The sequence below is a fragment of the Erinaceus europaeus genome, chromosome 8 (assembly GCF_950295315.1).
Source record: "Erinaceus europaeus chromosome 8, mEriEur2.1, whole genome shotgun sequence".
Taxonomy (NCBI): Eukaryota; Metazoa; Chordata; class Mammalia; order Eulipotyphla; family Erinaceidae; genus Erinaceus; species Erinaceus europaeus.
Genome location: NC_080169.1, coordinates 116,459,812 through 116,473,794, shown reverse-complemented (window position 1 = coordinate 116,473,794; position 13,983 = coordinate 116,459,812). Strand labels below are relative to the sequence as shown.

At 38.3% G+C, this 13,983-nt stretch overlaps 1 protein-coding gene and 1 pseudogene across 1 annotated transcript; both read right to left on the bottom strand.

Annotated features, from left to right (window-relative positions):
- Positions 1-3,816: 3,816 nt before the first annotated feature.
- LOC103112902 (olfactory receptor 2A12-like) lies at positions 3,817-4,749 on the bottom strand. Its single transcript, XM_060195739.1, has one exon. The coding sequence runs from the start codon at positions 4,747-4,749 to the stop codon at positions 3,817-3,819; it is 933 nt and encodes a 310-aa protein (XP_060051722.1).
- A 7,769-nt stretch (positions 4,750-12,518) lies between these two features.
- Positions 12,519-12,599, bottom strand: LOC132540101 (U6atac minor spliceosomal RNA; annotated as a pseudogene).
- Positions 12,600-13,983: the final 1,384 nt, after the last annotated feature.

The following is a 13,983-nucleotide window of genomic DNA, read 5'->3' as shown; positions in this document are numbered from 1 at the left end:
TTCCAATCCCAGCTCCCCACCTGCCAGGGAGTCACTTCACAAGTGGTGAAGCAGGTCTGCAGGTGTCTGTCTTTCGCTACCTCTCACCATCTTCCCTTCCTCCATCAATTTTTCTCTGTCTTATCCTATGAGAAAATGGAAGCATAGCCTCCAGGAGCAGTGGATTCATAATGCAGGCACCAAACCCCAGTGATAAACATGGAGGAGAAAAAAAAAAGAATATGCATACTCGAGAGATAGTCTTAGATTCCATTTTCCCATAAATGTAATTGCATTTAATCATTTAATTAGCTTTACATGAAGGAACATTAAACTGGCATTACTGAGTTTTTAAAATAATTATATAATATTAATTATATGGTAAGTAATAGGTACAGTCACATCTTTAACTTTTTAGCTTAGTTATTTTAGTGTCTGAATTAGCAAATTCTCCAATCCGTATCTGTCTCACCACAAGTTTCATTTATATTAAAATAGAGAAAAAATAAAATAAAGTTATATTAAATATTTGAAATAACATACCATCACTAAGACACCAAAAGGCATTTTAAGAGAACTCAAATAAAAGTTCTTCTCAGTAGAATCAACAAAATAGTGACAATTCAGAAAACGAAGATTTAAGTAAATAGCATGTGTAATTTTCCCACGTCCCTGAAATGAACTAGGAAACCATATGCTATCTCTCTTAGTCACTAGTACTGACACTCATTTCACAGTTTGTAATAAAAACACCTACTAATCTAAATATAGTACTTTTTACCTCATGATCAAGATTAGGTCACAACCCAGAAAGTTTCAATAAGAATTAAGTATCCTATCAGACTTACCTTTTCACTGTTTCAGCAGAGAAAACATTTATTCCTGGTGTTACCAAAAGTTGTATTTCCAGTAGCAGAGGTTACTCTATCAATATCTTTATAGTAGGCAATATAAGGTCCTTGTATTCTCTTTTGGCCATTTCAGAGCATTATCCAGAAAAAAAAAAAACTGTATATCAGTCTTTTCATGTGTTCAGATACCTTTTCAGTCAATTCAGGTAGCTGGATATAGACCACTAGAGTCCATCACATTTGAAAGTGATGGTAACAATGCAGTCAGAGGACCAGAAGACTCCTGGTTCTGTCCAGCAAAACTTACGAAGCTGAAGGAAGGGGTGTTTCTGGGTAGCTATCACATTCATCCGAGACAAAGACTTGAATGAGGAGTTTCTAAGGATATTTCACCCAGGAATGTCATTCCTGGCTACATAGCCATTCTGATTTCTGCTGCCAGCTATTCTGTTTCAGTTACATGTGTGGAAAAGCATGTTATAGTGCAAATAAATCTCTTTGTGTGTGAGTTAGTGTGTGTGTGTGTGTGTGTGTGTGTGTTATGTTTTCAGCACTGGGTGTTCCTCAGAAATCTATTTTGACCATATTAAAACTCTTTAAAGGAGAATCACATGTTCTAAGACACTGCACTCTGCTGTAGAGAATACAGATCTCATAAGACACAAGAAATAACAGTTTTGCAACTTAATGTAGATCACAGCTCCAGTAGAAATGATTTTATTTAGAATCAGAAAAAAACAAAACAAAACTGTAATTCCCACAAGGATGCTAAGACACATTTAACTGATACTCATCCCTATTCTCCAGAAGGTAGAAAAGGAACTATCCATGAGTCTTCTCTCTGGAGGAGAGTAAAGGTTTCATCTGGTTTTCCTCAGAGAAATCTTCTAGGTCCAAATCAGGTCATATTATTACCACATTCAAAATACCAGGTTTTCAAATATCTCCAGGGTCATAACACAGAAAGACAAATCTGGTGCTATAATATAAAATATTTTAAAACTATTATAGGTTTTGAATTCAGTAAGTACCACCTCGATAAATGAATGTGAGAGTCTATGATATTTAGGAAATCTTAGGTGCCCCCCCCCCGGAACTTGTGGCAAATATGACAAGGACCAGATCTCCTTAAATCAAACTACCTTTCTCTGAAATTGGAAATCATTATATCTTCATAAACAACAACTTTTGGGGCCTTTGTCATACTTTAGACTATATTCTAAATGTTGTGTGTGGAGTATAAATTTTAATCTAATAATTATCATTTTAGTGCTATAGAAACTAGATGTTAAAAATACATGGTCACTATTTCTCCTGTGGTAGGTAAAAGGGCACTTGAGACCTTATGAAATCGTCTGTGATTGCAATATATATATATATATATTTTTTTTTTAAGTCCTAGAATTTGTAAAGCATGTTTATTCTCATTTGGAGTCAATGGGGTTTTCCAAAAGTTTTTGCATATGATTTTAGTAGATTATTATTTTTTTTTGTGTGTGTGTGTTTGTGTGAGGGTACAAGTAAAAACTGCAGTTCTTTTCAAAATAGACATTCAGAGATTTTATGACACATGGGTACTGGTTCCCGTCGTCCTGTGATAGGTACCTGCAAAAGATTCTAATCCCCACCTTAATCCATTTTCTATCATTGTGCACCAGGACTCCAGTATTCTCTTCACCCTTCCCTCTTTTCCCGGTGTTCTTTGCTTTGGGACATCAAGTCACAACCAGTCCAAGTTTCAATCTTATGCTTTCTGGTTCTACTCTTGTTTCTTCCTCCTTAAAAAAAATTATTTTATTTTATTTTATTCTTATTGCCACCAGGGTTATTATTGTTGGGCTTAGTACCAGCACTACTAATCAGCCACTTCTGGTGGCTAGGCTATTTTTTCCTTTTTTTAAATTTCTATTTTATTTGACAGGACAGAGAGAAATTGAGAGCGGAGGGGAGATAGAGAGAGAGAGAGAAAGACAGACACCTGTAAACCTGCTTCACTGCTCCTGAAGCATCACCCCTGTAGGTGGGGAGCAGGGCTCAAACTTTGGTCCTTGTGCTTGGTAATGTCTGTGCTTAACTAGGAGTGCCACCACCCTGTCCCCCACCTGTTTTCTGTAAGAACTTCCACAGTACATTTGGCTTGTTCTACATTTTCCATTTCACTACAAGACTTGTAAGCATTAGTTAAAACTTGGACTTTGGAAAAAAAAGTTGCCTCTCCTAGTTTAAGCAAATGATTTCACAAAGGGTATAATATTTAGCCGTCAGTCCTTCCAGTGACTCTAGGAATACTACAACCCCTTTTCTGGGGAAGTAACTTCTCTGAGTGTGTACATGCATTTACTTTATTAAAGTGGCTTGCTTGCCTGGCATTTGCTGATAAATTAAAGTCTCTTCATAGATATGAAAAGCTAGCGGTGGGGAGACCTCACTCTCTCCCATTCACACTGCCTATCTTTCAGTCAAAAACAAAACTTTCCATTTGTATATACAGCAATAGTGCAGCTAGAATGGAATACACGTGGTCTTTCATTTCCCTTGGAAGGAGATCCAGGAACTGGGAATTTTATCTAATCACAGCCTAGTGGGTTAGGGAGGGGATAGAGAGGGCCTCATAGAAGTAATTTTTGGATTCTCTACTTTAGACTTTCTGATGATACTCATTAAAATTTTTCTTTTTGAAGAGAAAAGGAATTGTTCATTGGAGAGAGTGATGGAAGAGGGAAAGGAACAGAAAGAAAAGCTCTGCTCCAAAATCCATAGGCTGTTGTTGGTGCCGTACTTGGTTCTTCCATAAGGTACATGGGATGGGATTCCGGTTGCACGCATGGAAAGGCATATAGCCTTACCAGCTGAGACACAACTCAGGCAACAGTTGAATTGTTTTCTTTTGCACTTGTGCTTCTCCTAGTGGAATCGAGTCTTATTGCTCCAGTAAAAAATATTCTTCAAAGGGTGAAAATCTACAGAATCAAATTCCTATGCTCTGTTATAATTTCCCCTGTTTCTGCAATGCTCTGCTGAAGGCAGCTTTCACTTGAGCATTCCTCAGACTATAGATGAGAGGGTTCAGCAAAGGACTGAAGATGGTGTAGAACAGGGAAAGGATTTTCTTCTGCTCATCTTGGTGACCGTCGTCTGGTACCAAGTAAACCATCATGGCGATGCCAAAGTAGAATCCAACCACACAGAGGTGGGAGGAGCAGGTGGAAAAGGCCTTTCTGCGACCTTCTCCAGATGGGATCTTCAGGATGGCCCAGATGATGCGCATGTAGGAGACCAGCATCAAAGAAAGGGGTCCAACTAAGACAAATGTACCACCAGCAAAAACAACCATTTTGTTGAGCCGAGTATCACCACAGGACACTTTGAGGACAGCTAAGATCTCACATAAGAAGTTGTTCACCTCCAGTGGCCCACAGAAGGGCAACCTTAGATACAGAAGTAGATTTGACAGGGCTACAGAAAACCCACACAGCCAGGAAGTGATGGCCAGAACTGTGCACACTCTCCAGTTCATGATGACAGTGTAGTGGAGGGGGTGGCAGATGGCCACATACCTGTCATAGGACATCACCACCAGAATCAGACACTCGGTAGAAGCAAAAGTCAGATACAAAAGCATCTGCATAGCACATGAAGCAAGGGAGATAGTTTTTTTATGTTTCACTAGGTTTTCCAGCAGTTTGGGCAAATTGCTGGAAGCGTAGGAGATGTCAATGACGGCCAGGTGAGCAAGGAAGAAGTACATGGGGGTGTGCAGTCTGGGGTCGAGCCAAATGAGCCCCAGGATTGTGCCATTTGCCAGCAGGTTGGAGATGTACAACAAGGAGAAGATAAAGAAGAGAAAAAGCTCCATTTCTTCACTCAGCTGGAATCCCACCAAGATGACCTCTGTGGACCATGACTGGTTCCCTCCCATTATTTAATCACAGTTTGTCAAGGTCTGAAGTATGATAGAAAGGTCAGAGCTAGAGCTTAGTGAGTTATTCATCTTTAAATGATGTGAGAATAACTATTCTTGACACAATTATAAGTGAATGCAAAATAAACCTATACAGTGGGTTATTTATTTATTTTTTTTAAAGAATCTTATTTGAAGATCAGAAGAGAAAACACAAGTAGAACCTGAACTGGCGTATTGCACCAAAATAAAAGTCTCTGGGGTGGGTGGGTGGAGAGAATACAGGTCCAAAAGGATGACAGAGGACTTAGTGGGGGTTGTACTGCTATATGGAAAATTGAGAAATGTTATGCATGTACAAACTATTGTATTTACTGTTGAATGTAAAACAGAAATAAAAAATTAAAATAATAAAAAAATAAAGCTGAAAAAAAAAAGAATCTTATTTGTAAAAGTGACTAATGTTGGTGTATTGCACCAAAATTAAGGACTCTGGGGTTTGGCGGAATGTTCAGGTCCTGGAACATGATGGCAGAGAAAGACCTGGTTGGGTTAAATTGTTATGTGGAAAACTGAGAAATGTTAACACATGTACAAACTACTGTATTTTATTATCAACTGTAAACAATTAATCCCTCTAATAAAGGAAAAAAGTGACTAACAACAAACTGTGTATTTAATGTATACAATTTAATAACTAACTTGAAATAGGTATACTGAAATCATCAACATAATCTATATCAGAAACACAGTCACAACTTCCAAAGTTTCACACCATCAATGAAGCCCTTTTCTGGTGTATTTCATCAAATCAAAAGACTCTGGGGTGGGGGAGAGTTCAAGTCCTGGAACATAATGGCAGAGGAGGACCTAGTGGGGGTTGTATTGTTATGTGGAAATATTATGCATTTACAGACAGTTACATTTCACTCTCGACTGTAAACCATTAATCCCCCAATAAAGAAATTTAAGAAAAGTCTTTTTCTATGTTAGGGGATTAGAATAGATAATTTAAGGAGGCATTTTAGGTACTAGCTTAATAAATTGAGTTAGATAATAGTTGCAAAAAAAGTTGGGAGGTAATTAGGTATGTCATTTTCTTAATCTGAGATGACATCAATATATCATATGTGTGTCTTATGTCACTTATAATTCTAGGTGAACACACACATGATTTGTGGTTGTTAGAGACATTAATACACATCTAATCAGAACACACACACATATATATGAAGATGTATATATACTATTTCTTTTTTATTTTATTGGGGGGATTAATGCTTTACAGTAAATACATGTACACAGTTTCTCAGTTTTCTTCAGAAAAGAATTACCACCAGACCAGGTCCCCCTCCATCACAAACATTTTTTTAATCTAAGTAAGCACCATATATATATATATATATATATATATATGTATTTATATATATATGCATGCATATATATATGTGTGTGTGTGTTTATCTCTCTATATATCAGTTTCTATCTATTGAGTAAAGAATTCTACTTTACTAGAAAAACATCCATAGTCAGAATTCTGACTTTTGAAAAATGCTATGAATCACTTATATAAGCTAAGTACAATTTATACAAGAGTAATATTAAATATATGTATAAATTTACCTATAAACAAAATGATAGCACAAAATACTGTCTCTTTGATGTGAAGCTTATAAGATTCAGAAAAATAAATTTGCAGCAAAAAAAGAATAGGAAATTCAAATATCCTAAGAAGAAAACTGGAACATCTAAAATGTTATTTTTGAATTTTCACAAAATATCAGCTTAAAAAAAGGCATCAGCTATGAGGTTAAAGGTACATTAGGAGTGATGACTCTGATAAATTGAAAAAAACAGTCTGAGTTCTAATGTCTTAAAAATGTATTTGCATTCCATAGCATTTATATAAAGAGACATTACATTTATAATCTTATCTTATATATTATGTAAGATTGAGTTTAGCCATACTTATTGTGACATGGAAAAGGGATATAGTCACATTTTACTGTATTACTTGCGCGATTTAGTACAAGAACTTTAGGTAGGAGCTTAGAGTTGGTTATCTATCCACGTGCTTAAAGAGTTCAGAAAAGATTTCTTGTCAAAAGTGACTTTTAAATGAAGACCAGCAGGGTTAGGAGAAACTGTTCTAGCAAGCAGGACATGGAGACTGATGGCTTGAAGGAGAAGGGGACAGTGACCTTTTTCAATTGGAGAATTAATGGTTTAAGGCACAGTGTTTGACATATAGGTACAACCTCTCATCTCCCTTTGTTAGGTGTCTGGAAGACACTTGTTCCCTGACTCAATGCTCTCTCTCCCATTACACACCAGAGCCCCAATGCTCATTCATTGCATACCTTTCCCTCCTTCCCCAGAGTCCTTTGCTTCGGTGTAATATATCACACCCAGCCCAGTTTCATTTTATGTCTTCTCCTCTCTCTCTCTCTCTCTCTCCCTCTCTCTCTTTCCTTCCCCCCCACCCTTAACTTCCACCTATGAGTGAGATCATTCAACATGAATCTTTCTCATTCAGCCTGATACCTTCGAGTTTCTGTCCAAGATATTGTAAAGGAGATGACCTCACTCACACCTTAACTTTTTCATTTATTTTGGTATTTGATTTAATAAATTCTTCATCACCTCTATTACCACATGATACATTTTGCCCAAAATATTTTTAAAGTACGTTGAAATGATTTTTTTGGGGGAAAAAGTATTTTGAAAAGCTGAAGTTAAATTAGGCATTTTAAACGACATAGCATCAAAACACTGAAGATCATTTTGACATAGCTCAAATAAAACTTCTGAATAAATTAAATAAAATATTTGCGGCTCAGCAGTCAAAGGTTTAAGGAGCTAGTATACAATTCTCCGGGAAGTGAACTATATGTTATCTCTCCAATTTAGTCAACAATATTGGCATTCACCCTACATTATTTTAAAATAGAAGAAATATCTGTAGAAATGCAACACTTTCTAATGATCAAGGTAAGAGGATGCACAGTAAGTGTGAATAAGAAAAAGCTGTATATCACACTTACCTCTGTTTCAGAAGCAGAATGTGTATTGTTCATGTTGCTGGAACTTCCTTTTCCAATTCTAGAGTCTACTCTGTACTGTCTTCATGTACTACAAGTAGATCTATTCCTTTAGCCATGTCAGAGCATTAACCTGCAAATTTACAGATATCTCCTCATAGCCTAGTAGAGACGATAATCAATCAACCTAATTTGGAACTGGTGATGAGAATTCATTCAATGGATCAGACTATTCTTGGTACAGCTGAGCAGACAGGGGAGTGGTACTACTTGCATGGCAATTTCACTGGTCTGTGGTATAAACTTGAGCCAATAACACCTCAGGATATTTCACCAAGGAACGTCATTCCTCTCCACATAACCATGGTGCCTTCTGCTGCCACCCTGCTGGGCTTCAACTATGTGTTTTGAAAAGCATATCACAGTGCAAATATATCTTTTCTTTCTAGGAAATTTTCAGCACCGGATATTTCTCAGTAATGTGTTTTGACCATATTAGAACACTTCAGAGGGTAGTTAAATATTCTAAGACACTGAAGTCTACTCAGAGGATAAAAAAATAATAATAATCTGATTTTTTTTCCCATGGAACTCTTAAGTCACAACAGTATGAGTGAAGGCATTATAATATATAGAATCAACTAAGATCTGTAATTCTCAGAAGGGTAGTAAGACACATCTAACTTATATTCATGTATATTCTCCATAAGAATGAAGAAAATATCCCTGAATCTTCTCTCTGGAGGAGAGTAAAGGTTTTACCTGATTTTCCCTGGAGAAATCTTGTAGGCCAAAGTCAGACCATATACTGGCACCAAACCATATCCAACAGGCTTCTAAATATCTCAGGAGTCACAAAACAGAGACACATAACTTATAGTATAATATAAAGTCCTTATAAAATAATTTAGCTTTTCAACTCCAACTATTCAATTACCTCAATAAACAAAAATGAGAAATACAGGTTTCTCCCCTTAGAACATCTTATGGGAAATACTAGGATAAGATTGCCCCAAGTCAAATCATTGTTCTCTAATTTTGACACTGTAATATCATCATAACTTCATAAGCAACTATTCTGAGGACACGTTGTGCTGTATATTCCAAGTGTTTTATGTTAACTATGTGTTCTAAGCTAACAATTATTTTTTATTTTTAAAAAAATATTTCATTTGTTATTTATTTTATTTTGGACAGAGGTGGAGAAATCTAGAGGGAAGGGGGGGACAGGGAGGAAAGAGAGACATCTGTATCACTGTGTCTCCACTTGTGAAGCTTTATTCTCCAGACAGGGACTGGGGTCTTGAACCTGGGTCTTTGCACACAGTAACGTGTGCATTCAACCAGACGTGTCACCACCCAGCCCCACCAGCCTAATAATTATTTTAATGTTATGGAGACTCAGAAGAGCACATAGTTACCGAATGATCTCACTCATAGGTGGAAACGAAGAAGTAAGGACACTGAGGGAAAAACAGAAGGTAACACAGCACCAAAACAAAGCAGTCTGGGAAAGGAGAGAACAGAATGGGCTGGAGGGTCTCCGGGCTCCTGGTACACAATGGTGGAAAAGGATCTAAGTTGGAAGAGAGAGGTGCTCAGAAGTTATTGATCATCAGAAAAATGCAACAAAGACAACCATGAGATACCTCTCTGCACCTGTAGAAATGTCATACATCAGAAAGTACTGTGGCAACAAATGTTAGAGAGAATGTAGGGAAAAGGAGGTACTACTACACTGCTGGTGGGAGTGTATATTGCTCCAATCTTTGTGGAAAACAATCTAGATATTCCAATCTAGAATGTTGGAAATAGACCTGTCTTATTTACCCAGAGGAAACAAAAGTACCTATCAGAAGAGACCTATGTATAACTATGTTCATAGAAGTACAATTAGTAATAGCCAATACCTGGAAGCAGACCATATGTCCTAGGACATATGGATGACTAAGAAAAAAAAAACTGGTATAAAAAAAAGCTGTGGCATATAAACACAGTGGAATATTACTCAGCTATTAAAATGACAAGGTTGTTGCCTTTGAGTTATCTTGCATGGAATGAGAGGACATCGTGTTAAGTGAGATATACCAAAAAGAGAAAGACAAATACCAAATGATCTTACTTATATAAGGAGGACTTGATACACAAGAACAGGAAGGGAGAACATGAAATGAAAGGTGGACTGGGCATGAAATATTGTATCTAAGTAATGTGTCAATTTTTGTCTTGAAAAGTGATAAAAGTGTCAGGGGGCATGACCATGGTGAACAGAATTTTTCTCCCCTCAAACAATAAATATCTACAACTATCTCACTTAACAAAACTGACCAAACTATAATGGAGACATCCACAGAGGCTCCAGAGCCTCAGGTGGGTGCTCACATGGATTGGGGAGAGAAGGGGAATGTGGGAAGGAAACTAAAAACACAAAGAATTAAGAGTACCAGCAGAGAATTGCACCATTTTCCCCCTACAAACAGCAGCAGCCGCCAAAACAGTACACAGAGCTGGCTGGTGGGTAGCCAGAAGGCAAACATTCCACTTTGAATCCATGACTTCAGGGGCATTAGCTTGCTGAATTACAGGCAAGGGCACACCAAAAAGCAGGGAGCATCTGTAATCAAATCAAAAGAAGACCCCCCCCCCCCGCAAACTCTTCATCTGCACTATTTCAGCCTTTAGGTTAATGATTAATCAACAATTTGTTTGGCTTTGTATGTCAACTCTCTTTTCAGCCACCAGGTTCCAGATGATACCCTGATACCAACCAGACTTCCCTGGACAGACAACCCCACCAATGTGTCCTGGAGCTCGCTTCCCCAGAACCCCAACCTACTAGGGAAAGAGAGAGACAGGCTGGGAGTATGGATCCACCTGTCAACGCCCATGTTCAGCAGGGAAGCAATTACAGAAGCCAGACCTTCCACCTTCTGCATCCCATAATGACCCCGGGCCCATACTCCCAGAGGGTTAAAGAATAGGAAAGCTATCAAGAGGGGATGGGATACGGAGTTCTGGTGGTGGGAATTCTGTGGAGCTGTACCCCTCTTATCCTCTTGTTTTGTCAGTGTTTCCTTTTTATAAAGAAATAAAAAAAATTAAAATGTTAAAAACAAACAAGAAACCATAAAGATCGCTTGTGTCAGCTGACTGCAGCTAAACGGTAAAGGGAGCCTTGCTGTTCTGAACACGGCTGCAGCCCAGCAGCAAACTCCTGAGGGTTGGTTTCAGACTGAAGTCATACAGAAAAATTATATATGCACACCACAAGTAGTACAGAAAGTTCAAGCATACCAGAAGAAGCCTAACCCCAGCCCCCACGTGTCCACCATTGACCATATAAACAAAGTCCATAGGTCACAATAGCACCACCTGCTGGCCAGCGATAGCCAGTACAAAATCTGCCTAAACAGAAGAATTGCAGGAACTTGGCATTTCTCCAAAAAGATAACAACGCTAATTCAAAAGGATATTTGTCCTTCCATGTTCATAGATGCATTATTTACAATAGTCAAAATATGGAAGCAATGAAAATATCCTTCAACAGATGACTGGATAAAAATTTTATGGCACACATTATCAATGGAGTACTACTCAATAAAAAAGATGATGTTGCGTCCTTTGGGCTAAAATAGATAAAATTGTAGAAGATTATGCTTAGTGAAGTAAACGACGGTAAAAGGACAACCACTGATGGTTTCACTCAGAGGTGGAATTGAGATAACTGAGCAAAGGAAATTGAAGCAAACAAAAAGTCAGCCCATATCCCAAACTGTAGAAAATGATAGTGGTTATCTAGGGACCTGGGGGTGGAGTGGAAGAGATCTTTGCTGTTGGGAAAGGTATGAACTTTTATTCATATTCATTTATAATCTCTTAAATCACAATTAATTTAACATGTTGGGGGAATAAATTTAATATTTTTAGTTCCCCAATTGCCTAGATTACAACTCTGAGAATACATATTTTCTTTAACCCAAGTATTTAAAGTTTCAGATTTGTAAGATGATCAAATTCTGACACTGGGATTAAATTGTTCAGGGAGCTCTGACATATATATTTGTATATGTAGTTTTTTTAATATACCTAAGTTACCTACAACCTTAGGTCAGACGGATCAAAACCATTTGGTCCTGTCAGGCTGCACGGTGGAGGAGAGATAGAGGAGATCCAGGGCCATGAGGGAACACAAATCTTTATTTGCTTGAGGGGGCACCTCAGAGTTGGGTGAGTTGGGTGAGAGCACAGTGGTTTGGGCCACGTGGAGCTAGCAAAACGGCCACCTCCCTTGTGCAGCAACCCTCCTCTGCATACACAGGTGAAGGAGAGCTAAGAGAGCGACTGGAAGAAGTAGGGCTTTTATGGAAGAAAGTCAGGATGTGATTGGCTAGGAAACAAGGCCCTCGGGGATAGGATCACAGCTCTAGCGGGAGGGGGAGGAGTAAACAAGGCACTCCGTGATAGGATAACGGCTCTCGCTGGAATGGGAAGGGGGAGGAGTAAGCAAGGCACCCTGGGATTATATTACCAACTTTCTCTGTGAATTGACAGTGCCCTGAGGGGACAACATGGTGGATGTGACCTCATCTGCATAATTTCCCAGCACCTGTCAGTATTTAATATACAGTAATTAGTAGATAGCCCTAAAGGGCAGAAAGTATAATAAGGTCAAGTATAGGACAGTAGATCCTAACCATTGGATTTTCATAGAAACACACCCCCCCCCCCACTAACTTGATAATAGTAATAATTAACTATTGCTATTTTAGTCTCATTCATCCATTCTTGTCAAGGGGAGTGCTAATCTTCTCTCCTTTCATACAACACTATTTTAAACTCTTTCTAAGACTACAAGGAGCCCTTCCCATTCTCTTTGAGATCTTTATTTCTCCAGGCCTGGAACCTCTAGGACTATGCCCATAATTATTGATGTTTTTTTTTTCTCTCTGATCCCTTAACCATCATACTTTCTCTGTCAATGTCAGCGTTACATGTCACATTATGCAGCTACTGACTTGTTATTGTGGATTGTCACCAGAGACACCAAGGCTGAGATGTCAGCCACCTAATTCCTCAAAGCTGGTAAGATCTTTCCTAATACATAGGACTACCTGGTTTCATTTTAGATGGCACATTACCCAACAAAGTTACAGATACTAGATACAGGCTAGGGCCTCGGTACGGGTACTGCTATACATGTATCCATGCAAGGGGCAACAGTAAAAGTGCACAATAGTCTGCTATGGATAGTCTTATACCTAATAAGCCCAGGATACTAACAGAAGGGCTATAAATTCTCTGCTCTCTAATCAATTAGACATAAACCAAATAATCTGGGAAATCTAGTAGGAAGAACTAAAGAAGGCAGACCCCATAAACCTAATACTGGTTTGGATATAATAAATGACACTCAACACTTTAAAACTAGGAGCAAGTCTAAGTTTGTTAGATAAAGAAAATATTATGAAAGCTGAATTAGGGTAAGTGACTGACTCACTTAATGCTGATGGTCTTTTTAGTCAATACCAGACCATCCATCACCTGGAGTCCTAGTTAGGAAATCCTTGGTTTCCCACAAAGATATGATGGGCCTAGACCTCTAATAGATCCCTCTATCCACTATCAGTGGTCACTTCCATCAGGAACATCCCTCCTGTGGTCTACTCCAGGGACCTGTCCTCCCTATAAAGGAGCAATAGTAGGCTCTACCACACATTCTGAAGGGAGGCTGGGTCATCCTACTCAGCCCTTGGAGGAAGACTAGTCCTGAAATGAGGGCAGCCTGGAATGTCCCCAGCTTGGCCATGAACTACGAACTCAGACAACAGGGAGTCAGGTTACACAAGCTTCTGTGTTATATATGAATATATATGGACCCTGAGTCAGGTTGATGGAGTAAACAGTTAATTATACTGACATATTTTCTTCAAGTTTGGAAGCTATTCTCTACATCAATCCAACTTTCTAGCCCTTTGCTCTACTCTGACACCATCTTCTCAGATAGTACTTTTAGTCTACCTCCATGTTAGCTATCAAACTTAAGCAAAAACTATGAAAGTCATAGGCCCTTATGAACATAACTAAAATAGACTTCCTTGATTTTTTTTAACCTACTCTCATCTGCTCTATTCCTACTTTTTGGTTCCTGTTCATTAATCATTTTGTCCTACTTTATATCGTACTGCCTTTCAGCCACCAAGTTGTAGTTGCT